Source organism: Lacerta agilis, chromosome 1, assembly GCF_009819535.1.
Source record: "Lacerta agilis isolate rLacAgi1 chromosome 1, rLacAgi1.pri, whole genome shotgun sequence".
Classification (NCBI taxonomy): domain Eukaryota; kingdom Metazoa; phylum Chordata; class Lepidosauria; order Squamata; family Lacertidae; genus Lacerta; species Lacerta agilis.
Genome location: NC_046312.1, coordinates 132,396,035 through 132,423,430, shown reverse-complemented (window position 1 = coordinate 132,423,430; position 27,396 = coordinate 132,396,035). Strand labels below are relative to the sequence as shown.

The following is a 27,396-nucleotide window of genomic DNA, read 5'->3' as shown; positions in this document are numbered from 1 at the left end:
TTCATATATCCTCAGAGCCCACACAGATGAGGAAACCATCCCGAGGAAGCAGGACAGAAGAGTCAGAGTTATCCTCAGGGATCTTGGTCATTCCATAAAATCATAGTACTGTGGAGGTGGAAGGGATCCCAAGGGTCACTTGTATTGCTCTGCCAAGTGATGGGAACAGGTTTATCACCCAGCAACAGCCGATGTGTTGTGAAATGTTTATATGGTTTGTCTGAGAGCTCTTCTGCACATCACTGTGGGTGTGTTCCCCCCCCCCCCAATGCTCTCCTGTGGAAGAAGCTCATCAGGAAACCCTTTCACCTGAAGTGGGTGCAGCAGGGAGGGGTTTTGCTTCCTTTGTCTGAAAGCCTTTTTAAAAAAGCCAACCTCCCCCTGGACTCTGAAAGTGAACAAGGCCCAAGAACTCCGGCATCTCACTCCACCACCTCCTGCGTCCTGCACAACTTGTCAAGCAGCTTGCAGAGTCCTGATTCCAAGGCCCCCCCCCCCACCCCTTTCCCTGGTGCTCAGAGACTGTCTATTTGCTCTTTTTAAAAAAATCAAAATGTTTCCAGTAGAATTTGTTTTAAGAAGAATAATCAGCAAGATGAAAGCTGCTGCATAGAAACATAAACTATAAAAAGTGAATCAAAGAGGGGAAGGCGCCCACATTCTGAAATAAAAGAGAGAGAACTGGACCTGCTGAGAATCATATCTGGTAAATTAGCAATGCGGTGAACAAGAGCAGTGACCGTTTGTTTCCTCATCTGAGTCCGATCTCTGGACACAAGCCACCAAGCCAGTTCCAGCAAGATCCGGGGAGGGATGCACATGCCAGTCCACATGCCGCTTGTTTGGAGCAAGATAAACGGAAACTCGTTGCAGGGCAGATCAATAATCAGCTGCCTGCACATTTGGAAAGACAAATTGGATTCTCCTTAGGTGGCCTTGCTGGAAGCATTTGCACTGATGCACCCAATACATTTCCCTCTGTGGATAATTATCAATGAAATGCATGTTATTCAGATTGTCATTGAACTTCATGCAAGCCTCCCTCTCCTCCCCATCCACATCTGTCCAGGTCCCCCCCCCCCAGTGGCGAAGCTACCTGCTCTGGCACCAGGAGCGGTGTACAATCCAGTCGTGGCATGCATTCCAAGGGGTGTGGTGCGCATCCTGGAGCGAGTGCTGAGCGTCCCGGGGGGGGGCAGCCATGATGTCATCCCCCAGGTGGCACCCGGGGCGGGCCGCCCCCCACACCTTTGTCCGCCAGTGCCCACACAGAGGGAACAGGCCAGCAACGTGTGATAATTTGATTATGGCTGAGAAGCTGCAGGAAGGGAGTCAAACATTTCACAGAGGGGGAAATGGCTGTTCTGTTGGTGGAAGTAAATTCATAATGGGGGAAATGCCAAAGGGGAAGGGAGCCATGTTGAAAATTGGGGGGGGGGGGCTGCACTTCCTTTAAAGGAAAAGCAGAAACATCTAGTGATCTGAAAACAGATCTCGCACATGTCACTTAATTTGGCCTTTTCATGGGCCTCTTTGTTGAGCAAAATCAGTTGAACCTGACTCCACTTATGGATGATAGTCTGCCCGGAAGAACAATGAATGACTTTGTTCAGAGCACACAAAATGAGAAGGCACTTTTTGGAGGAGGTCTTGTTTTGTATTTAACTGATGTGTACAACATAATTGTTTAGAATTTACATGTGATTTTAAAATTGCTGGAATCATGGAATTGTGTCATTAGAAGGGACCATGAGGGTCATCTAGTCTAACCCCCTGCAATGCAGGGATCTTTTGCCCAATGTGGGGATCTGAGGTGAAGAGTCTCTCTCTCTACTGACTGAGCTATCCTAGCATCTTCCACTTCTTGCAGTGACCACACAAGCAGCACAAAAAGAAAAGCAAAAGGTGTTTTCTGTGTCGTCCATGAGGGTCCCTTTGCGCTCGGGGGGGGGGGGGATACTCCAGAATGAATGCAGATGAATGCTAGACACAGGAATGCAAAAGAATACAGATGCAATTAAACTATTGTTGTCCCATATTGGAACAGATTGAAAAGGAGCCAGTTTGTACATATCCTGATAACATTGCAGTGATTAATAGAATGCAGCATGAATTTGTCAATAATAAATTTTGCTAGATTAGTCTCGTGCAAGAAGGCTGTGGCATTATTTATCTTAATTTCAGCAAAACATTTAATAACAATCCCTAATATTTTGGTTAGCAAACTGATTGAATACTGTCTAGACAATAATATTATCCAGTGGATTTACAGACTGTAATTTCAGACTGTAATCTTTGAATATTCTTGGAGAATGTGTAAAGTTCACACAGACTGGAGGTCGGCATATGTTGTCCCCACCTTCAGAAAGAGGGGGAAGGAAGATCCAGATAACTAGGGATGGCTCAGTCGGTACAGCATGAGACTCTTAACCTCAAGGTTGTGGATTCAATCCCCACTTTGGGCAAAATATTCCTGCTTTGCAGGGGTTGGACTAGATGGTCCTCATGGTCCCTTCCAACTCTACAATTCTACTCACTTGACCCATTGATATTAGAGCAGATAATTCAACAAGTCAGTCTGTGAGCACTTAGAAAAGGATGCTCTGAGTACTAAAAACCACTCAGCATGCATTTGTCAAAATCCATGCTGGGGTTCCTGCTGCCCTTTCAACTCTACCGTATCTCTTTAAAAACAAACCAACAAACAGATTCAGGTGGTTACCGGTAAATGTCCCTTTGCCACAGGAGAACACATCACCAGTGGGCTATTTTATAACTTTGCATATTTTATTAACCACATGTGAATAATAGTGGGATCCCTTTACATAAAAAATCAGGTTGACAGCAGTTTTAATTGATTATACCCAAGTCAGTTCAGTTGCCTGGCATTGAAAAGGTTGCAGAAACAATTGCCCACTAAGAGTGACCTGGGGAGTCACCCACAGGGCTAGTCTCCAGCACAGAGTTTTCTATTGACACAAAGCGCAACTCAGCACAAAGGAATTCAAAGTATGAATTCACTTTTCACATTTCGTTTGAACAGGGAGATCAGGTTTAGCTGATAAGGAGTGAAGAAAGTAACACAGCGGCTAAGAGCCTTATGCAGCCAGCCCATGAACGTGCACGAGTGGGCTCTTTGCAAAGGGGTGTTTGGGAAGGCCCACTGCCTGTGCTGCTCACACACATATCTGAAGAACAGGGCAGCAGCAGGCATTTCCCACTTTTGTCTCAGAAGATGGGAGAGCCTTGCTGAGTCTTGGATGGAACATCCTGCTTCCAACCGTGGGCAGCAGCAGCGGGATGATTCGAGAACAACAGTCTCCTCTGAAGACACAACTTTTCTCCTCCTCTGGATCTCAGTGCGTGTTGCTTTCCATTCGCCTCAGGCTTGATAGCTTACCGTTTTGTATATATGGTTTAATGGTTGCGTTGTTAACTCACTATGATTTCAGGAAAGGCGGCATTAAAATATTTCAGAGGAATAAATACAAGGGACAGGCTACTGCCTCTGCAAAATGAAGGTTCACCCAGCAGCCATCCTGGCCCATAGCCTTGCGCGACCCGATCTCGCAGTGGATTTGCTGAACCCGCTAACCTGCTTTTTATTGGTGCATTTTAAAAACAAACAAAAACCCTTGCTCTTTCAAGTCCTACTCAGATTTAAACCCCGACTGCCTGGGCCATTTATTCCCGCGCCCTGACCAAGTGCCTCACACGTGCCCCACAGGTAGCCCAAGCAATCTTTCCCTGGGTGCCAGCGGGTGCAGCTCTCCCGCCGCATGTCTTCTTCTTGTGCTGCTCCTCTTCTCCTTATCTTTTTAGCTGCTGCTGCTGCTGCCCAGGAAGTTGACTGGGAGGCCAGCGCTCGTGGGGCCATGTGATCGCTGCGCGCCGATTAGGTGGTTGGATCTGGTGAGCCCTGGGCGAGGGCAGAGGAGGATGGGAACCCAGCACTGGAAGCATGTGACAGCCACATAGTTTTGCACCACCTTCTAGGGCAGGATTTCCACCGAGAAGGAGACCAGAGAGAGGGCTGAGCAGCACCCAGGAAGCAGCAGCAGCAACAACAGCGCGTATTGCAAGGTAACCGCAGCTGCGCAAAGGGCGATCCCCAGGGGGAGAAGCGCAATTGCAACCTGCTGCTTGCCTTGGCAGGCTCCAGGGGGTTTGTTTGCCAGGGGCAAAGGCAGTGAGCAGCAGCCGAGCGAGGACCTTTGCAGGGCTGGCACCTGCCTGCCTGCCTGGCTGCCAGGTCGGGGGCCGAGGAAGGACTGGGAGCGAGGGGGGGGGGGGAGCGAGGTGAGCGCCGGCTGAAGGAGGAAAGGGCTGCGCATTAGCAGAAGGACGGAGCTGGATCTCCGCGCGCCTCTCTGCCCGCGCTGCGTGCATACTCGAATTGGCAGCAATATTTCTGTCACAGTTAAAGCAACCTAGAGGAGGGATGGGATGGAGAGTCTGCTGCTGCCCTGTGACACTGAATGCTCTCTGGCGCACAAAGAGCTTGTGACTTCCTGCTCATGGGGATGCCTCTTGGCCAGAGGCGCCCCGAGGCTGATGGAAGGTTAATTTGGGAAGCAAGAAGCGCCATGGCTGCACATGGCTGCAGATGACTCCACACGCGCCTTTTCTGGCAAAGCTGCCGACTGGGGCAAAAAGAGCAACTTCCTTGACTTCTTTCCTTCCGGAGATTTAAATGTGGGTTCATTTTTACTGTTGACATGTTGTAACTGGAAAGGCACATTTCTAATTTCTTACTGATTTGTTGAATGTAAACTATGGAAATAAAGCAATGCAAATCTATAAAAGGGTCGTGTCCCTCCCCCCCGAAACTTCCCTTTCAGTAACACTTTATTGAAATATTTATGAAAGTGCTTGAAATAGTTTTGTCCTACCGCGGATCTATCTTGTTTTTGATCAGGAGTCAGGTTTCAGCTCCATGGAAGTTGCAGCAGTAATGTATTTGGACCACTCCTTCTATTTATGGAAAGCTATAGAAGGCCAGTCTGACAAACAGACCCAAAGCCCCAGAATATGCACATCACTCCCAACTCCAGCCAAGGGGCTGCAGATCAGGTGATGCATCTGGAAACTGGTATGTGGCCAGCTGAGTGGAGTTGGGGCTGATTTGCATATTTGTTACTTGTTCTCAATAAATCTAGTCATTTGTCACCGCCAATAATAATAATAATAATAATAATTACCTTTTTACCTTTAATCACCACCATCATCACCTGTGGCTGTGGCCTTTTGCTTAGATTGATTATCTTTAGCATTTATTTTAGGTTTCAAATTATATTAACTAGAAGGCCAAGCTTAAGACACAGGTAAAGTTTATGCAGAATTTACCACCTGCAAATACAACCATATTCAGTGGTACCGGTAACTGAGGGTACCCTGAAATTGTGTAATATGCCGTGACTAGAATGATGGGACTGGGTGTCAGAAATCCACGATCATAGAACGACTTTGTTAGAAAGTTCATTGATATGAATTGGGGATCTTGACCTGATCTACCCATCAGGTTGTTGAGGTGCTAAATCACTGCTTTGAACTCCTCAGAAGTGTGGCTTTAAATTAAAATTGCACCTCACATCTGTGGGGATTGTAGCTTGCTAGGATTCCACGACCCCATTAGAAAAAGTGTCCTTCGCTGTCTGTTGCTGATGCTGAGGCTCAAAAATATATTACAAGTCCAAACTACTGCCCCCCCCCTTTTAGGGTGTGATTTCAGGATAACAGCAAAAAATGGGAGGTGGGTTGCGATTTCTCACAACTTCTGTGTGCCCAATGCACCATTTTATAGACAAGGAGCCAGCATAACCGCCGTCACTGTGCAGGTGGACGGAGTCATATTTGACAGAAGCACGTCTGGCCTCTTTCAAAATCACTCCGCAGACCCACCCTCTAGTAGCCGGTCTATAGTCAGCACCCATATCTTTAGGAAGAGGTTTTTGGACTGTAGTTATGGTTTAGCCCGGGGTGTGTGTGTGGGTGTGTGTGGAGCTACTCTGTTAACATCTAGAGGTTGTTTGGCTCCCAACTCCCATCAGTCCTGGCCAGCACAGCATGCTGGGAGTTGGACTCCCAACAATTTCTGGACTCCCCCTGGTTTCCCCATGTCCGATCCTAGCAACATGGAATTTCAACGGAATTTCCCACTAAGTCTTATTTTTGTTCTTTAAGGAGGCATGCCATAACGGTTGAGGTCCCCTTTGAATGATCACTGTTCTGTTGGAGGGATTTGGTCTCACACCAGCCCAGTTAAAGTGGATTTAAAGCACTGTTGGGCAACAAACTAACTTTAAAAAAAAACCATTATTTTTATTATAAGGAAAGTGATGTTCTAGACAGTGAGGGATAATGCTTAATGGAAAGTGATATACTCTCCACAAAAACAATAAACAGATTGCCTGGAAATGGCCCAAGACAGGGGTCCCCAAACTAAGGCCCGCGGGCCGAATGCGGCCCAATCGCCTTCTCAATCCGGCCCGTGGATGGTCTGGGAATCAGCATTTTTTTACCTGAGTAGAATGTGTCCTTTTATTTAAAATGCATCTCTGGGTTATTTGTGGGGCCTGCCTGGTATTTTTACATGAGTAGAATGTGTCCTTTTATTTAAAATGCACCTCTTGGTTATTTGTGGGGCATAGGAATGCGTTCATATTTTTTTTCAAAATATAGTCCGGCCCCTCACAAGGTCTGAGGGACAGTGGACCGGCCCCTGCTGAAAAAGTTTGCTGACCCCTGGCCTAAGAGACAGAGCGACAAATCCAGAGGTTCCTGTTCAGATATCAGCTCTGCCACCTTTTCTAACCCCCATAACACGGGGGTGATACGGACCTACCTTACAGGATTGGTGTAAGAATGAAGTACTTTGAATGTTCTAAAGCACTGTTTAAAAGTGAAGTAGTATTATTCGCTATCCTCCATGCTTAAGCAAGTAACAAAATGACTGACTTGACCAGGTTTCCAAATATGGGGTGCATTAACTTGTGGAGCTTATAGTGGTAGAGAGAAATTGCAGCTGCCTGCTTTCCTTCTGGTGATCTCCAACTTTTCTCATTATTTTGCTTCCTGTACCTTGCGCTGCTGAGAGTGGCATGATTATTAATTTGAGTCACGGGAGAGAGAAAGAGAGAGAGCTTAGATTGATGGGAGGCATTGGCAGCAGCGATCCGGAGTCTCCAGTCTCCTCTAGGTTGACCTTGTTCCACCTTTGCAGCTCTACTGCAGGACGGAGGCCTTTCTGGCAGGGCCAGGTGACCTGGGTGAGCTGGGGATGCCTTGCACAGCTGCCCTTCCACCTGGAGGCCGCTTGAGTGTCCCCCCCCCCCTCTGACCCTCGCTGGGCTCCTTCCTCTGTGTTAATAGAAGCCACTTCTGAGACCCTTCTCTCTCCACCTCCCTTCTCTTTTAAAGTTCATCACTTTATATCAAGTTTCAGGATCCGTTTGTCCATTGCAGTTTCTTTAGAATTGTGTAGAAAACTCTTGTTAAGTCAGAAAGCAACAAGGCATAAATATTAGGCCAAGTCTGCAGAATGTAGGAAGCAATACTTTCTCTTATGTGTGGCTGTTAGATCACCGAGGGTGGGGTGGGGCGGTTCACTCTATTTTGCCTTTGTGAGACCCTGTCTGGAGTCCTGTGTCCAGCTCTGGGCACCACAATTAAAGGAGGATATTGACAAGCTGGAAAGATTTCAGAGAAAGGAGGCAATACCAGGAGAATCCATCTGGGATTATTTTAACTAAAAGGCTAAAACTAGTCTATCAAAGCTTCTCTATAAATTGCAAAGGGAGGGCACTCTGCTCACATGTGGAAGGAAGGATAAATCGGGTTCTACCATGAGTAAGAGCACGTGTTGCGATCGGGACCTGGCAAGACTCATCCCTTCCTGTGGGGGTGGGGCCGGTAGCCGGCCTTAGCAGCTATAGGGCAGAGAGGAGTTACTGGGCGAAAGTAAATGTTGCAACTTGTGATGGACAGCTTAGTATCCTATTTATTCCTCTGCACGCAGGGTGATCCTTCTCTTGGCTTCGGCTGCTGATCACCCATCCCGCCCCCCCTCTTTTTCTTAGGCCTCTGCGCTTGACCTTGCAACTGCCTGTCATGGGGTCGTCTGCTTTGGGGCAGAGGCCCAGTAGGAATTTGTCCATCTGGCTGATTGGCTGTTGCCATTTGGTTTCACCTACTGCAGTAGCAACTTGTCACAACTTGTAAGGTTGGCGGTTAGGCATTGGTTCCTGTGTGGATTGCTGGATTGGGCGGTGCCCATCCAGAATCATGATGATGCTGGGAATTCCGTTAAAGGAATCCGGCGACTCTTATACTTTGTCCGAAGCCCCCGGTAGGGGTTAGGGCCGTGGCCGAGTCCCCGGGACCTCTGGGGAGAGGGTCGCATTGTATCCCCCCGCTCCTTAACTCTCCTCAGTTGCAATTTCCCAATCGCTGCTTCTAGGCCAGCCTCTGCCGGTAGGACAGTAGTCTGAACCAATGCCTATGCCAGTGTTTTTCAACCTTTTTTGGGCAAAGGCACACTTGTTTCATGAAAAAAATCACGAGGCACACCGCCATTAGAAAATGTTTAAAAAAATTGACTCTGTGCCTATATTGACTATATATAAAGCAATTTTCTTGAATTTTTCAATTTTTCCCGCGGCACACCAGGCAACATCTCGCGGCACACTAGTGTGCCGCGGAACAGTGGTTGAAAAACACTGGCCTATGCAACCACTCACCGAATTTGTATTTAAATAAAGTTGTGGCCTAAATTATTGCCAAAAACCCAAACAAAAATTATGTCTCCTGTGTCAAGTCAATGGGGGGGGGGGCTTGAGGTCCTCGATACGCAATAATATCTAATAAATATAACCTCTCCTAGCATGCAGTTCACATCCCAACATAGGTTATAGGCCCAGATTAGATTATTTTTGAAATATTTTGGAGAATGCAGCTGAATTCTTTTAAGAAAGAAGAGAGGTCAGAAGCAGAACTCTTTCTTTTGTTTCTTGGTGAGCATATGGTGACTCCATTGTCTCCACTGTGAAGAGAGATTAGCCCCCGCTTCCCTCACAGAGCAGTAGCTAGGTAGTGAGGATTTTTGATCTTAAATTTCCTTTTGGAGACTTTGTTCTGGTTTTGGATTTGGCACATTTTCCTCCAATTTTTTAGTTTTGGACATTTCCCCCATTTTTGAAATGGCCAGTGAGATTTATTTCAGTGATGCAAGCCTCAAAATGCCCAGATTAACATCCTTATTCAATGGGAAAAGCATCTGATGTTAATAGCAAAGAAATACTAGGTGGGATTAAAAGTCAAAGGCCTACAGGCAATAACAAAGACTCTAGAGCTCCAATCAATGTATGAGAACGGCAGAATAAGCAAGCAAGAGCCACAACTTTAAATGGCATTTCAGATGCCCAGATTGTGGATATTTAAGAGACTGATACTGCAGTCCAGATACTTGAGGCTCTGGAACTTTCATATGGATTTACAAGCAAAACATTCCATAGAAAATGGATGTGAGATTTGCTGAGGCTCAGGTTGAATTCTAAGGCAGATTGTCCCAAACATGTGACTGAGGTCTTAACAGTTCTGGAGAGTAAAATATCTGCTATTTCCTAGGGTCACTAGGACCCAAATTTCAGACTTTTGCAACTCTAATGGATGGGAAAGAGGACTTGACTTAACTTTCAAAAGATTAATTGCCTGTTTAAGAGAGGGATGTGTACAAAGGAGAGAAGAGTCTCCAGTCAGGAATGCAAAAGCCAATGATTCTAGTTATGTGTCTAAATGTCAAATGAAGGGCAAAGCCATATCTATGAAAGTTGTGTGTTTTAATTGTAACAAAGAAGGACACATAGCAGAAGCAGGGCAATCAAGGTTCTGGAAACCAAGCCTTATGAGGAACGGTTGAGGGAGTTTGGTTTGTTTAGCCTGGGAAGGAGGAGACTGAGAGGAGGTCTTCAAGTATCTCAAGGGCCATGTAAGTCCTAACCAGATTAATTATTACACTTGCTGAAGCAGGAGGCTCATATTTAACCCCTTTAACTCCTAATGCTCAAAACCTGGAGGTAATGCTAGTTTGTGGGTGGGGGTGGGGGGGACAACAATCCAAAAGTGGATGTAGATAATTTTATTCATGTATTAGAACCGTGGTGCTTACATTGTTTTTGTTTTCAGATGCACATTTATGTTTGTTCAATTGAATTGAATCAAAATCTTTTGACATTTCCATTTGTGGCACTTGTTTCACAGCACACTGAAATTATTGGCCATAAGCAGATGGATGAAGGGGTGGAGCACTGAAGGTTCCTTGGCCTTTAGAGCCACCCCTTTCACCTGCAGACATGTGAGAACAGACTGATAGGTATCTACCATATATGAAGCGCTTTCCAGAACAGACACTGCATCTGTCTGCTAGACTAAAAAAACCAACAACCCCAAGTCTAAAAACCCTCTGACTACTCGAGAGTAACCCCATCATATTCAGCAAGGCTTACTTCTGAGTAGACCTACATAGATTTGAGCATTCTAACTAGAATTGAGGCAGAGCATTCTTTATTCTGGACGAGTTAATCCAGAACGCTCTCAGCTCTGACTCTGCCAACTGGCAGCGTCATCCTGAGGGAATGAGTCTCTCAACAAAAAAGTTTTCCTGTCCCTTGATTCGAGGGGAATGGACAACCAGAAGCAACGTCAGCCCAACAGACACTTGTGTTCACCTAAAACAAAATCGAAAATTCTTTCTAGTAGCACCTTAGAGACCAACTGAGTTTGTTCCTGGTATGAGCTTTCGTGTGCATGCACACTTCTTCAGATACAGACGTGTGCATGCACATGAAAGCTCATACCAGGAACAAACTCAGTTGGTCTCTAAGGTGCTACTAGAAAGAATTTTCGATTTTGTTTTGACTATGGCAGACCAACACGGCTACCCACCTGTAACTTGTGTTCACCTAGTATTCATGCCATGCCTCCAGAGAAGTGCCAGACTGCTCCTGCCCCCGCCTGGAAGCTTCTTAGCTTCTCCCTATCATTGGTGATACTGAAGAGCACCCCAAAGATCAGGGACCCCCAGAGCACCATCTGTTGTGTCACAAGAAGCTGCTTCACTTTGACAGTGCATGGAACTTTTCTGGAGACAAGCCATTGAACACAGACCCACATTGCCTATATCTGTGACTCTATGGCTAAGTGCTTGGCAAGGCTCTTCCCACATCACAAAGCACAAAAATGTCGATGGGAAGCAAAACAGAGGAGGCAAACACATGTGATATGAATTCACATTGCAAATGTTCTGCACACATAGGTGGCATGCATGAGGGGAGGGCCGCAGATCAGCAGTAGAGCATCTGCCTTGCATGCAGAAGGTCCCAGGTTCAATCCCCAGCAGGGGAGAGCCACTGCCAGTCAGTGTAGACATTACTGAGCTAGGTAGAACAAAGGTCTGACTCAGTTTTATGTTCCTATAGGTGGTGTAGTGGCATTGTAATATATATGGCAGAGATCTGTAATGTCATCCTTAAGAAGACTTCCCTGGACTCGGAGGTGTTCAACCCAGTGGCAAATATCCCCTTTCTGGGCAAGGTGCTTGAGAAGGTGGTGGCGCCCCAGCTTCAGGCATGTCTGACGAAAACGGATTATTTGGATCCACTCTGTTACAGTCTGGTTTCAGGCCTGGTCACACCACTGAAATTGCCTTAGTCACCCTGATTGAGGACATTTGTCAGGAGAAGGTTAAGGGGAGTGCAGCCCTGCTCGTTCTCCTAGATCTCTGCAGCTTTGGAAACTGTGGGCAACAGAAGTATCCTTCAGTGGCATCTCAGGGAGGTGTGGATGGGGGTACTGTCCTTCAGTCCTCCTGCTCCTACCTCCAGGGCTGTTTCCAGAAAGGGCTCCTGGGAATTATCCTGGGGTGTCCCACAGGGCTCCATCTTGGCCCCTTTGCTAGGTAACATCCAAAGGAAGCCTCTGGGAGCTGTCATTGGGAGATTTGAAGTGAAGTGTTGTCAAAATGCTGGTGACAACCAGCTCCATCTCTCTGTTCAAGCTGAATCAGGAGAGACAACGGAGGCTTTAGACCACTGCTTGGAGGTGGTGAGGGGCTGGATGTGGGCCAGTAAATTGAGGCTGAATCCTGGAGAGACAGAAGTATCCCAACTCCTCATGTCTGTGAGGTGTGGAAGCGGCCTATCCTGGATAGGTTAGCACTCTTCTGGAAGGAGGCTCAGGTAGCCTTGATGGCTTGGAGTGCCTTAGAATCCTAGAGTTGGAAGAGACCCCAAGGGCCATCCAGTCCAACCCCCTGCCAAGCAGGAAACACCACCAAAGCATTCCTGACAGATGGCTGTCAAGCCTCCACTTAAAGACCTCCAAAGAAGGAGACTCCACCACACTCCTTGGCAGCAAATTCCACTGTCGAACAGCTCTTACTGTCAGGAAGTTCTTCCTAATGTTCAGGTGGAATCTTCTTTCTTGTAGTTTGAATCCACTGCTCCGTGTCCGCTTCTCTGGAGCAGCCTTCTTTGGGCTCCAGCTGGTTCGCTAGTTATAACCCCTTTTTAACAGAGATTACTTGGCCACTGTACTCCCTGCTCTGGTAACTTCCAGATGGGATTATTAGAAGGTCCTCTATGTGGTGTTGCTCTTGACTTGGAAACTTTGGTTCATCCGAAATGCATTGAGCAGACCAAACTGGGGTGGGATAAGGAGAGAGGGAAAGTTCACTATGGGTAACATTCTTGGATATTTATACAGTAAACTGAATATAAGGTGACTGAGCAGCCGCCCCCTCTCTCACAGGATGATTTACCAGTGTGTACAGTATGTTGCACAGTCTCTCTTGAAGCAGAAAGCACAGCAGTGTGCAATATACAGGCCTTCACTTTGCTTAACAACCATCAAAACAGTGGTCATTTTGCTAGGTTAACATAAATATAATCTGATCTTGATTACATTACTTCTGCAAATAAGTTGTGTGCTGGCTTGTTTACTGGAGAGAGGAAAATGGCAGAAAAACAGCTGACAGTCATGCTGAATTCATTTTACCTCTCACAATAGGGAACAGTCTTATACTTACTTGGGTGTTGGCTGAGTGATCCAGTTGTGCAGCCCTGTAAGATCCCACTAATGGACTCTAAATCTCATAACCAGGTCATCTTGTCTATGTAAAAATATACAGAGTCCATGTTTAAATACTTCAGATGCCCAGTGTTGTGTGAGAAATGCATTGTCTAAGTATGACTTGCACAAATAACATTTATTGGCAAGTAAATTGACCGCTTACCAGTATCAGCTGGGAGTAGGGATTGCAGCTGAGTGGGGCCACCAAAGGTCTGGGGGGCCTTTGGCTTCCTGCATCGCCAATGGATGACGTCAGCTCCTCCATCAGCCACTAGGGCGGTTGTGTCCCCCCACAAATTTTGAGTTTAAATTGGTTTATCAGGGCAAAGCAAGCAGGCAGTTTCACAAGGGTGACTTCAGTCAGGTCCACCAACTGACCATAAACACAGGCTGTGCTGGTACTCTGTGGATCATCTAGTCCAACCCCCTGCAATACAGGAATTTCAACCAAAGCATCCATGAGAGATGGCCATCCATCTTCTGCTTCAAAACCTCCAATGAAGGAGAATCCACCAACTCCCAGTCTTTTCCACTGTCAAACAGCCCTAGATGTTTAGTCAGAATCTACTTTCTTGTAACTTGAAACCATTGGTTAAGGTCCTTCTTTCCAGAGCAGGAGAAAGCAAGCTTACTTCATCTTCCATGTGGCAGCCCTTCAGATATTTGAAGATGGCTATCATATCTCCCCTAAGTCTTCTCTTCACCAGGCTAAACATACCCAGCTCTTTCCACCATTCCTCATAATGCTTGGTTTCCAGACCATTAATCATCTTGATTGCCCTCTTGTGCACATGTTACAACTTGTCAACAGCCTTCTTAAATTGGGGGTGCCCAGAATTGGATGCACTATTCCGGGTGTGGTCTGACCAAGGCAGAATAGATCAGTACTATGCCTTCCCTTGATCAGGACACTCGATTTCTGTTGATGCAGCCTAGAATAGCATTCACTTTTTTCTTTGCTGCTGCTGCATCAAACTGTTGACTCATCTCAAGGTTGTGATCCAACAAGGCAACTAGATCCTTTCCACATGTTCTGCTAGTAAGCCAGATGTCCCTAATCTTATATTTGTGAAGCTGGTTCTTCCTGCCTTAAGTGTAGAACCTTACATTTGTCCCTATTGAATTTCATTTTGTAAGCTTGGGCCCAGGTATCCAATCAGCTAAGGCCATCTTGAATCCTGATTCTGTCTTCTGCAGCATTAGCTACCCCTCCCAGTTTGGTGTCATCTGCAAATTGGAGATGAGCACCCCCTCAATTCCTTCATCCAAGACATTTATAAAGATGTTGAACAATGGTCCCAGGACAGAACCCTGCAGCACCCCACTTGTCACTTTCCCCCAGGATGACGAGGAACCATTAATGAGTTTGGTCAGTTAACCAGCTGCAAATCCACCTAACAGTTACCTCAACCAACCCACATTTTACCAACTTCCTCACAAGAATATCATGGGGGACTTCGTCAAAAGCCTCACTGAAATCAAGATACACTATGTCCACAGCATTCCCCTGATCCACCAAACTTGTGACTCCATAAAAAAAAGACATGAGATTTGTCCCGCATGAATTGTTTTTGAGAAACCCATGCTGGGTTTTAGTAATCACAGCATCCTTTTCTAAGTGATCACAGACGGGCTGTTAAATTATCTGTTTCAGGACCTTTCCTGATATTAATGTCAAGCTGACTGGTCAGTAGTTGGCTGGGTCTTTCTTTCCCCCACTTTTTGAAGATGGGGACAACATTTGCCTGCCTCCAGTCTGCAGGGACGTGTCACCCTGTTCTCCAAGATTTTTCAAAGGTCATAGGCTCTGAAATTACCATATTTTTCTGTCTATAAGATGCCCCCATGTATAAGATGTCTCCTATTTTTGGGGACTCAGATATAAGAAAATGTGGGGAGATGGCCCAGAGTATAAGACGCCCCCTAATTTTTGACATTATTGTTAAGGGGGAGAAACCAAGTTTTATACATGGAAAAATACGGTACATCCTCAAGTTCCAGTAGTATCCTTGGATACAGCTCATCAAGCCCTGGTGATTTGAATTAATTTAAAGTATCTAGGTGTTCCCTTACTACCTCTTTTCCTATCTTGGGCTGCAGCTCCCTCCTTACATCATTTATTCTGTTATCGCCAGGTTGGGCATCGCTTTCCTTTTGTGTGAAGACAGAAGCAAAGTAGGTGTTGAGCAGTTCTGCCTTCCCTCTGTCAACCAATAGTGTTTCACCATCTTCTCCACACAGAGGACCTACCATCTGCTTGTTCTTACTCTTGCTTTGAATATAGCGGAAGAAATATTATTATTATTATTATTATTATTAACCTCTCTTGCAAGCCTGAGCTCATTCTGGGCTTTAGCCACCTAAACATTAGGAAGAACTTCCTGACAGTGAGAGCTGTTTGGACAGTGGAATTTGCTGCCAAGGAGTGTGGTGGAGTCTCCTTCTTTGGAGGTCTTTAAACGGAGGCTTGACAGCCATCTGTCAGGAATGCTTTGCTGGTGTTTCCTGCTTGGCAGGGGGTTGGACTGGATGGCCCTTGGGGTCTCTTCCAACTCTAGGATTCTAGGATTCTATGACTTTTCTGCTGCAACTGTTGGTGTATACTCCTCCTTTGTGATATCCCCTTTCTTCCACTTCTTATACATGTCCTTCTTAAAACTCAGCTCATCTGGAATCCCCTTATGCAGCCACACCAGTTTCTTTACATGCCTCCCATTTTTCTTTCTTGTTGGAATTGTCTGCATTTGACTTGGGTCACTTTATCTGCTTTCCCAGTTTAAATGGGTCCCTTTTCTTGTTTGTTATCTAGATGCAGTTATAAATTTAATACAGACGCATAATAAAGCAATCTTCTATTTCCGTATACTGAAATGACCTGACATGTGTGGTCAGATAAAGGCCCAGTTGTTCATTTTGCCCTTGGAAATGATAGCAGCTCATAAGGAGTGCCTCTGCCTGAATCCATGCTAAGCAAAGTTGGCTTGCATGTTTGGGATCAGCAGATTTTCTTGGCAGACCTTTCTGTCTCTTCACTGGCATCCTCCACGAGTTCAGTTTACCGGACAACTTCCTGGAGAAGAAGCAGCTGAACCAGTTTTTTACTTCTGGGAAGAAATCTACCCAATGCTAAGTCTGTCCTGTGTATTATTGCCAGTTCCTTCAGCTCTGTGGCTCTGGAGAAAGCCCTTCACACTACAGTGTCATTAGCCTTACTACAGTGTTGCTTGTTTGACAACTGTGCAAAGGTAGGGGATTGCTGACTGGGTGACATGCATTTCAGGGCGATGGGGATGCATTTCTCCCTTCATTTCTCACGAAGGCTGCAAACTGTCTTTTGACAAAGTCCACCGTGAACTTCTTGCAGAGAAGCTGGTAAAATGTGGGTTGAATAAGGTAACTGTTAGGTGGATTTGTAGCTGGTTGACCAAACCCAAAGAGTACTCATTAATGGTTCCTCGTCATCCTGGGGAAAAGTGACAAGTGGGGTGCCGCATGCCACAGGGTTCTGTCCTGGGCCTGTTGTTGTTCAAAGTCTTTATAAATGACCTGGATGAAGGAATTGAGGGGTGCTCATCTCCAGTTTGCAGATGACACCAAACTGGGAGGGGTAGCTAATGCCGCAGAATCAGAATTCAAAAGACCTTAACTGATTGTATACCTGGGCCCAAGCTTACCAAATGAATTTCATGAGGGACAAATGCAAGGTTCTGCACTTAGGCAGGAAGAACCAGATGCACAGATATAGGATGGGGACACCTGCCTTACTAGCAGTACGCGTGAAAAGGGTCTAGGGGTCTTGGTGGACCACATCCTTAGCATGAGTCAACTGTGATGCAGCAGCAAAAAAGGTGAATGTTATTTTAGGCTGCATCAAGAGAAGTCTAGTGTCCAGATCAAGGGAAGTCATAGTCCCACTCTACTCTGTCTTGATCAGACAACACCTGGAGTCCTGTGTCCAGTTCTGGGCGCCACAATTTAAGAAGATTGTGGTGATTTAATTTATTTATTTTAATTAAACAAATATTATTGGAAAATAATGAGTTCTAACCTGTCTGACACAGTTTACCTGACTTTTGTTCTTGATTTTTAGGTGCTCTGTTTCTAAAGATGGGAAGGCGGAAACTAGATCTTTCCAAACTGACAGATGAAGAGGCCAAGCATGTTTGGGAAGTTGTTCAGCGGGACTTCGATCTGCGAAAAAAAGAGGAAGAGCGTTTAGAGTAAGTAGCTAAAACATGAGAACAGGAACTTGGATGACTCTTCCAAAGGAGAGCTGTGGGAGGCCTTTAGCATTTGTCATTTTCAAGCTGTTTTCCAGCCAGCTTGAATCCCTACTGCTAGACCCATGGGGTGGGGGCTACAAAAAGAGCGATGGGGTAATATAGATAACGTCATCACAGAATTTGTTAATAATGTAACGATACAGTTTAATTTAAATTTAAAACTTCCTAAATTTAATTAGGAAAATTATTTTACCACTTACTAGCTGTTGCATACTAAATCTTATGGAACAGAAAAAGCAGAGATTCAGGAAAAGACAGACATTTAGTGAATGACTGGAAAAATATGTACTTTTGTAGACTTCTCTGGGAGTCGGTTGGTTGGAAAATGCAGCTTATACGAAAATGCTCTTTCCATCTTCTCAAAGGTCTCAGTTACAGCCTGTATAGGCTTCTGAAAGTGCATGTTACCATTTTTACGCAGCTCTGGCTCAGCCTTGACCACACGCGGCTGTGATGTCACTTTGGCACAGCAAGGTCAGACCTACCCTCACAGCTCCCAGAATGCCAATTTTAAAATTTTAAAAGAAATATCTGTGTTTCCAGCCCTTGTTGTTTTGGAGATCTATTTAAGAGCCAGGCAGCAAGTGCATCAGGAACAAGTTTAGGAAGAGTCCTTTCCACATGGCAGTGAATCATGTCCCATCTCTCATATGTCCATGGTGCTGTTCAATTATGACATCAGTTGCCTTTTTCACCATTCCCCAGCAGAGCACAGGATGCTCCCAGTACGTGGCACTTCCCCTTTCTCTTCAGAACAACCCTGTGAGAGACAGCTAACTGCCAGTAGTTTTTCCTCAAGTGTTGAAGGCTGCCTTGGGGTGGATGGAAGGAACATGCCCATGGTATTGTTTTGCAGTGCAATTTGAAGTACAGAAATGTATAGTATTTTTCTAGGCACAGAAGAATTGTGAATGCCTAGGTGTAAAATGGAGCCTTTAAGGGGTATATCCACAGCACTACAGAAACGGTATTCTGGCAGTGGGGAGAACAGCTTAGCTGCGCATAAAATTCTCAAACTGCGACTTTTGAAGGCTAGAAGGGAATGAAGAGTCAGAATAGTTATTTTTCTTTCATTCTTAATCCTTACAACAGGAGTCAGGGCAGAAGGGCATAGCTGTCAACTTTTTCCTTTTTTTAAGGGAAATTCCCTTATTCTGAATAGGATTCCTCGCAAGAAAAGGGAAAAGTTGACCGCTATGGCAGAAGGGGGAGCTGCAGGAGAATTGGAGCAGCTTCGTCAGGGTTTTTAGTCCTCTTTAGAATAATTTAGTTTGATGGCGTTTTTACCAGAGAGGACAAACTGCCATACTGCAAAATTAAAAATAAATCAGTTATACAATTTGGAGTGCCTGGACCCTGCCTTGAAGAACAGAGGTGAGGATGTGAAAGAGAAGCATGCAGTTGCCATGTTTCTTGGGAAGAGAAGGAAAAATTAATTCACTCCTCTTAAAGGAATTATTTACTTTGAGGGAAGAGGCAGGAAGTGAGTCATCAGATGAATGGCTTCTTTAATGATTGCACTGACATTCGTGGTTTTACAGTATCCATAATGAGAAAAAGAAAAACTTTCCTATGTCCATGTCCTATGAGTGGTCCAGGAGGAAATGCATTTTTAGGCCATTATAGCCCTCCTGGGCTTTTGTCAATCTGCTCTAACCCTTTCCCTGAAGAGAATTCATCAGATCCAGCTCATGACAGACCACTTGCAAATCTTGGGTGAGCTTCTTAAGCAGGCAATCTGCAGCCAGGCCCAGGCGCTCCGGGATGAGTGATTTTCTGGGTCCAGGTCAATGTGGGTTGAGGCCCAGTTTAAGCACTGCTACTGTCTTGGTTGGCCTTGTCAGGATAGAGACGGGGAGAGTGTAACACTGTTGATGCTTGATCTTTCAGTGGCTTCTGATACCCTAATTCATGGTATCCACCTGGAGCGACTGTCTGAGTTGGGGTGGGCAGCACTGTTTGCAATACAGATGACATGCAACTCTATTGCTCTTTTTCTATGGGAGTGGTGTTGCATTGGTGCTTGGCTGCTGTAAAAGACAGGATGTTGTTGTTGTTGTTCAGTCGTTCAGTCGTGTCCGACTCTTCGTGACCCCATGGACCAGAGCACGCCAGGCACGCCTATCCTTCACTGCCTCTCGCAGTTTGGCCAAACTCATGCCAGTAGCTTCGAGAACCCTGTCCAACCATCTCATCCTCTGCCGTCCCCTTCTCCTTGTGCCCTCCATCTTTCCCAACATCAGGGTCTTTTCTAGGGAGTCTTCTCTTCTCATGAGGTGGCCAAAGTACTGGAGCTTCAACTTCAGGATCTGTCCTTCTAGTGAGCATTCAGGGCTGATTTCTTTGAGAATGGATCGGTTTGATCTTCTTGCAGTCCATGGGACTCTCAGGAGTCTCCTCCAGCACCATAATTCAAAAGCATCAATTCTTCGGCGATCAGCCTTCTTGATGGTCCAGCTCTCACTTCCGTACATTACTACTGGGAAGACCATAGCTTTAACTATACGGACCTTTGTCGGCAAGGTGATGTCTTTGCTTTTTAAGGTGCTGTCTAGGTTTTTCATTGCTTTTCTCCCAAGAAGCAGGCGGCTTCTAATTTCGTGACTGCTGTCACCATCTGCAGTGATCATGGAACCCAAGAAAGTGAAATCTCTCACTGCCTCCATTTCTTCCCCTTCTATTTGCCAGGAGGTGATGGGACCAGTGGCCATGATCTTAGTTTTTTTGATGTTGAGTTTCAGACCATATCTTGCGCTCTCTTCTTTCACCCTCATTAAAAGGTTCTTTAATTCTTCCTCACTTTCTGCCATCAAGGTAGTATCATCAGCATATCTGAGGTTGTTGATATTTTTTCCGGCAATCTTAATTCTGGTTGGGGATTCATCCAGTCCAGCCTTTCGCATGATGAATTCTGCATATAAGTTAAATAAGCAGGGAGACAATATACAGCCTTGTCGTACTCCTTTCCCAATTTTGAACCAATCAGTTGTTCCATATCCAGTTCTAACTGTAGCTTCTTGTCCCACATAGAGATTTCTCAGGAGACAAATGAGGTGATCAGGCACTCCCATTTCTTTAAGAACTTGCCATAGTTTGCCGTGGTTGACACAGTCAAATGCTTTTGCATAGTCAATGAAGCAGAAGTAGACGTTTTTCTGGAACTCTCTGGCTTTCTCCATAATCCAGCGCATGTTTGCAATTTGGTCTCTGGTTCCTCTGCCCCTTCGAAATCCAGCTTGAGTTTGGCCAAACTGCGAGAGGCAGTGAAGGATAGGCGTGCCTGGCGTGCTCTGGTCCATGGGGTCACGAAGAGTTGGACACGACTGAACGACTGAACAACAACAATTAATGAAGTGCTGATAAGATAGCTGATATTCTACCTTGCAAAAACAAAGATGAATTTATTTAACATGGTTGTTTGGCATTGTTGCTCAGTTTCCAGAGTCATAATGTTTAGGTATGTATACATTTTTGAGGCAGCAAACTACAGTAGTTCCAAACCTTCATGTAAAATATGATACGAAGGGAGCAGCCATGCCTGCTTATTCATGGGTCTACCACATGCTAGGTTTAAAGAGGTAGCAGTGATTTTTTACATCATCAGGGATGTGAAGGTGAGGAGAGCTGAACCCGGCTGCTAGCTCCCCATGCTTTGCCCGTGCAAATACCTTTCACCCCCCCAGCTCAGCTCACTTCTGGTACAGGAAGAAAAGTGCCTGAAATGATGGAGAACAGAGTCTGGATGGGAGTGAGGTGGGGGCTCAGATCTTCTCACCTGCTCCTATTTTGGTGTACTGAGTAGAGCCCCATCCCAGCTTCATACTTGAATGGGAAGTGTCTGCTCTCATCCCACTCCGCTTGGCTTTTGGGACTGTGTGTAACGTGCACAAGGCTTTTTTCCGATGACAAAAATGATGGATTCATTTAAAACCACTAGGTTAAATTTACCTGAAGTTTATGAATCAGCAGATATGAACCGTGGTAGCTTTCCCGCCCATTAGCTCTTGTAGGAGAAAATGTTCCCTTCATTGCCTCAACACCCAGCTGTCTGCCCCCCAACGCCTTGCTGTTTTGAGTAGGTCCAAATGAATTTGGCCAAAGAAATGAATGAATGAATAATACACCTTTGGAAGGAAATCTGTTACATTTTTGGAAAATCCAACTTTATAAACACACAACACATAAGCACCACTTCTTGTATCCCCGATCACAAAAGGCCCTTCATTGAAGGGTTGGATAGGAATTTCCAAGACGGGGAGCTTGTCACATCCTTGCCGCCCCTTTTTGACGTGTTGAGCATTTACCAACAGGGCTTCCCCTTAAGCACTAAAGCAAGTGCCACTCCCATCTTGGCTGGAGTAGGGAATGATGTGTGGGACCAGGAACCTAGTGAGCAAGGCTCAAATCCCCACTTAGCCCTTTTGCTGGTGGGGTGTTTTTGGACCACCAGGCACCGTCTCTCAGCCCCGTCCGTAGAGGGTGTGGCCAGTGAGGTCCAGTGGCTGGAGTGTTGGACCTGGGTCAGATCCCCACTGGGCCAGGAAGAATGACTCTGGGTGACCTCGGGGCAGCCACTATCTGTCAACCCACCTCACAGGGTTGTGGCAGGGATTAAATGAGGAAGAGATCCATGGACCCCACCTGGAGCTCCTTGGAAGAAAAGGTGACGGGATTTAAGTGCAATAAACACATAAATACATGAAGACATAGATAAATGGAGAGGGGGGACTGTGCACACCACTCTCAGCTAAGGGGAAGGGCAGAATAAAAACAAAGTTTCCCATTCAATGCAATGGGGTGTAAAAGTGGTTCTGTTTGGCTTCGCAGTGGTGTGGGTCGGTATCCGCTAGCCTCATGTTCTCCAGATGCTTGGGACTGTCACTCCTATCAGCTCCAGCCAGCACATCTGGAGGGCACCACATTGGCAAAGGCAGATTTTTGTGTTGAGAAGGTTCTTTGCATACTTTGCTCTGCCTGCTCTTCATGGCTGGATTTCCACCTCTTCTCATATGCTCATTGGACATTTTGCTATTTGACAAGAGAGAAAACTGCTGTTGCGTTAGCACACCTCTGCCCTGTCTTATGCCACCTGCTGTTGCCACACACCTTGGCCTGCCTTTGGGTACTCTGGTGGTGCCCTCCATCCCTTCTGGCCTGGGCATCCTTGGGCCCTGCCTCACTTGCTTTTGCCAGCTGAAGAAGTGAGGAGGGTGGCACCCTGGGTTTGAGTCACAACTCTAGCACATCTCCCCTGCCCTGCCCTGGATTCTTCTCATTTAGGCAAATGCCCAATGCTGGCATACAGCCAGCTCAATGACTCAATGGCTGAGCTAATCTCATGGACCAAACCAGAACCCCCAAACTGTCAGGTCGTCTTAATGCGTCACTTAAGCATTCATGTATACAGAAAAGTTGGTTTTCTGCAAGTCCTAGCTAAGGTCAGTATCTTTTTGTCTGTTTCTTTGGAGGTTTCTGTAGCTGGTCACACTCCCAGCCATATCCTAAAATAGGAATAGAAAACATTTCAAAAAGGTGTGTGTCAGTTAATGTACCACAAGAGCATTGCTAATTACTCTCTAGGTGAAAACTTTCCAGCCCTGCCTACATGCAAAATAAGCCTCCAGGGGCCCACCCTACTAACCAAACATTGCACTTCTTACTTGTAGCCCCAAAGGCAAACAGAGTGCCGTGTCTATTTCTAGCTGCTCTGAAAGCAAACAGAAACCTATCATACAGCCTGGCAGATCCTGTCCTGCTATAATCCAGTACAGAGGCATTCACTTTGATCAGAACCTCACCAGAAGGTGTTTTAGTAGAGTTTCTAGAGTGGTTTTGCTTTCACACTGGCTGCATGTGGATGTCATGATAAACAAATCATAGTTTAGTGTGTCATGTACCAGTTTGCGCAAGTCTTGGGCTTGTTGCTGCCTCCATCCCGTCTCCTCTTCTAGCACGGCTGCGAACAGAAGTTCAAAAGCTTTAGTTTCCATTTTAAATTAACTGCAGTTTTAGCTAAGATTAACAACTGGATTCAGAGCTTAATTATGGTTTGTTGAAACAAGCCAGCTTCACAACCCATAGTTTGCAGCAGGGTTGTCTGTTCCACTCTCAACCTTTCTGATAGTAAAAGCTGTTTGACAGTGGAACTGTCTCCCCTCAGGAGGTGGTGGATTCTCCTTCCTTGGAGGTTTTAAAGCAGAGGTTGGGCAGCCGTCTGCCATGGATGCTTTAGGTGAGATTCCTGCATTGCAGGGGATGGACTAGATGACCCTCCCTTCCAACTCTACAGTTCTATGAAACAAACCATAGTTGAGATTTACCACAGGTCAGGCTGACACAGCAAGCCATAGATCAGCATAGGTCCCAGTTTGGCTTGCAAGGCTGTTTTCTCCAAACCCCAAACTATGCCCACGGCCTGCACCTGGTATCATATGTGGTGTCAGGTGAGATCCGGTTTCCCATCCCTGCCATAATGAAAAGTGAAAGCGAAAGCTGACAAACATTGCTACACTAGCAGAGGGGATGGGAGCGAGAAGGTGCATCAACCAGAGGCTCCAACAAGCTCCTTCGCATAATTGGGGGAACTCAGGCTCTGCAGGTGAATCCAGCCTCCCTCCAGGACTCTCTGCCCAGCCCTTGGGACCCCCACCCACCCACCCAGAGCCTGCTCCTCCCACGCAAGTGCTTTTGCTTATCTTTAAGGTGACCTTGGACTGTGACCTGGTGTTTGTCCTGGTGTGCAAGTGTCTGTAAACCCCGACTTTTGCATGGTTGGAATGAAGCATACCATGCAAAGGTAAGAGCGCATCCATCGCTCTGCCACTTTTTGGCTCTAGCCACGCCCACTTTTGACTGGTATGTGGCCCCCAGAAGGTCACCCACAAGAGAATGTGGCCCTTGGGTGGAGCAAGGTCCCCCACCTCTGTGATTGTACCCTGGTTTGTCATGACACCCCAATGCAGCCACTTTCTGACAGGTTGAAGCATTTCTGTTTTCAGCTAAGAAAGAAAATAATCTGTTGAAATCCCGTGCAAGACAATCCATAGGATTGCTGCTAACAGCTTTGGTTTCTAAAGAATTATGGAAAGTGAAAGGGTGTCAAAACTGCAAGGCAACGTCTTGATAGATTATTTTCTTGTTGTGAGCAGTTTTAAGGTACCATCTTAATGGTCCCTTGGAGGATGTCCCAGGAGCCATCGGAATGTGAGGTCTGCCCTTGGATTCCTTCTCCATGGGATGGTGGAGATGCCCCCCAAGAGCTGTGGGGGTGGGGCAAAAAGGGTGGCAGGTCAGAGGCAGATTGTAGGGGGTTTGGTTGGAGCCATTTGTAATATTGGGATGATAATACTGGTCACCTTTGCAGGGCTACGATTACAGCAAGGAAATATATGAGACGTACTTTGAGTACTGCACTCTGAAACATACAATTATTATTGCTATTATTGGAGCCGAAGCAGTCATGCAGGACAGATTCCCAAGCCTTCTTCAGAGGACATATGCCTGCTTGTACTTTGAGTACTTTGATAATATACTGTAGACAGTGATGAAGTTGCACTATATTTATTTAATGGAAACCCATAACGTTTTTCTGAGTCATGAAGCTGAACGATGGGTGTGGGTTTTGACAGAGTTCCATAATGGTTTGCCACTAATCTGGACTCTCTGTTCCTAAATAATCATCACTGGAGCCAAATACAGTATATGAAATCAGTCAGAGGCGGATTGAGAGGTTTTCTCCATGAGTTTTACCACCCAGGTTCAGAACTCCCCCTGTAATGCTCTCTTAAAGTCCAAGCCATCAGCTCACCACTCACCCTGAAGCAGTGAGAGAGACATATTCAGTGGCCAGAGAGAAATACTAGGTTGTCCAGCCTTGATAGGTGCATGTTTGTTATTGGTGAGAACTGGAGGATTGTAGAAGAAGGTAAGAGCCAGGAGATTTCCAGTTCGGATCCCACTGCTGACACAAATCCACTAGTCCTTTACCCATTGACTTGCTGAGGGTTTGCTTATTAAGAATTACTCAAACAGTAAGCAAATGGACTGTGAGCACCTAGAAAGGAACGCTGTGATCACTAAAAGTCAGCATGGGTTTCTGAAAAATAAGTCGTGTCAGACCAATCTGATTACAAGCCTGGTAGATGAAGGGAACGCTGTGGATGTAGCCTATCTTGATTTCAGCAAGGCCTTTGACAAGGTGCCCCATGATATTCTTGTAAAGAAACTGGTAAAATGTGGGCTAGACAATGCTACCATTCAGTGGATTTGTAACTGGCTGACTGACCGAACCCAAAGGGTGCTCATCAATGGCTCCTCTTCATCCTGGAGAGATGTGACTAGTGGGGTGCCACAGGGTTCTGTCTTGGGCCCAGTCTTATTCAACATCTTTATCAATGACTTTGTATGATGGGCTTGAGGGCATCCTGATCAAGTTTGCAGATGACACCAATGGGAGGGGTGGCTAATACCCCAGAGGACAGGATCACACTTCAAAACGACCTTAACAGATTACAGAACCGAGCCAAAGCAAACAAGATGAATTTTAACAAGGAGAAATGTAAAGTACTACACTTTGGGGGGGGGGGGAATGAAAGGCACAAATACAGGATGGGTGACACCTGGCTTGAGAGCAGTACATGTGAAAAGGATCTAGGAGTCTTGGTAGACCACAAACTTGACATGAGTCAACAGTGTGATGCAGCAGCTAAAAAGCCAATGCAATTCTGGGCTGCATCAATAGGAGTATAGCGTCTAGATCAAGGGAAGTAATAGTACCACTATATTCTGCTCTGGTCAGACCTCACCTGGAATACTGTGTCCAGTTCTGGGCACCACAGTTCAAGAAGGATACTGACAAGCTGGAACGTGTCCAGAGGAGGGCAACCAAAATGGTCAAAGGCTTGGAAACGGTACCTTATGTGAATGGCTTAGGGAGCTGGGTATGTTTAGCCTGTAGAAGAGAAGGTTAAGGGTTGATATGATAGTCACGTTCAAATATATAAAAGGATGTAGAGGAGGGGAAAAGGTTGTTTTCTGCTGCTCCAGAGAAGCGGACACTGGGCAATGGATTCAAACTACAAGAAAGAAGGGTCCACCTAAACATTAGGAAGAACTTCCTGACAGTAAGAGCTGTTCGACAGTGGAATTTCCTACCAAGGAGTGTGGTGGAGTCTCCTTCTTTGGAGGTCTTGACAGCCATCTGTCAGGAATGCTTTGATGGTGTTTCCTGCTTGGTAGGGGGTTGGGCTGGATGGTCCTTGGGGTCTCTTCCAGCTCTAGGATTCTATGATTCTATGAGTATGTGAAATGTTCTGAACCCCTGAAATGTGCTAAGTATTAACTGAATACAAACATTTGTTGGAGCCTGAACAAACTGTTTTCTCCTGTTGAGTTCTGAACCAACTTTTAGGGCAGAATCGTCCAACTTCTCTTCTGTGCCTTCTGGCCAGATCTTGAAGCCTTTGTTTTTTGCTCAAAGTTTACTTCCTGTATTCAGGTACTAAATACTCCTATTATCATTTTTTCAAAGGGAACTGAAAGGCAAGATTGAAAAAGAAAGCACCAAGCGTGAGATGCTGTCCGGTCAATCCCACCTCAATGAAACTCATTGCATTCACTGCCTGCAGCCCTTCAAGTTCCTGGTGAACAGCAAACGCAAATGCTTAGACTGCCACTTACACACCTGTAAAAATTGCAGCCGCTACAATAAAAAGGAGGAAGGTTGGGTGTGTGATCCTTGCCGTTTATCCAGGTAAGTAGGACAGATTCTTCTTGTTGCTGCGGTTTGTATAGTAGTGGGCCAAAGTAGATGTGAGATTGGGTTCTGTCTGGTACTAGAATTTCTCACAGGTTTCAATGTTTACCCACCTAGCCCTACAAAGAACACCCAAAATGATTTTATTTTCATTTTTTATTCCTTTGCGTGAACCTTCTGCAAGTTCCTCTTAATTCTCCAGTATATCCAGAACAGGATTGAACTGGTGTTGGG

At 45.8% G+C, this 27,396-nt stretch overlaps 1 protein-coding gene across 5 annotated transcripts in view; it reads left to right on the top strand.

Moving 5' to 3' along the window:
- Window positions 1–17,208: 17,208 nt before the first annotated feature.
- Window positions 17,209–27,396, top strand: part of MLPH (melanophilin) — a 60,279-nt gene continuing 50,091 nt past the window's right edge. For all 5 annotated transcript variants that reach the window (XR_004427974.1, XM_033172268.1, XM_033172251.1 and 2 more), the window contains exons 1-2: window positions 17,209–17,345; window positions 26,938–27,159. Coding sequence is in view for 4 of the 5 variants with exons in the window: in XM_033172268.1 (XP_033028159.1) it covers window positions 17,233–17,345; window positions 26,938–27,159 (335 nt within the window). In the remaining variant the exon portion in view is untranslated. The remainder of the gene's footprint in view (window positions 17,346–26,937; window positions 27,160–27,396) is intronic.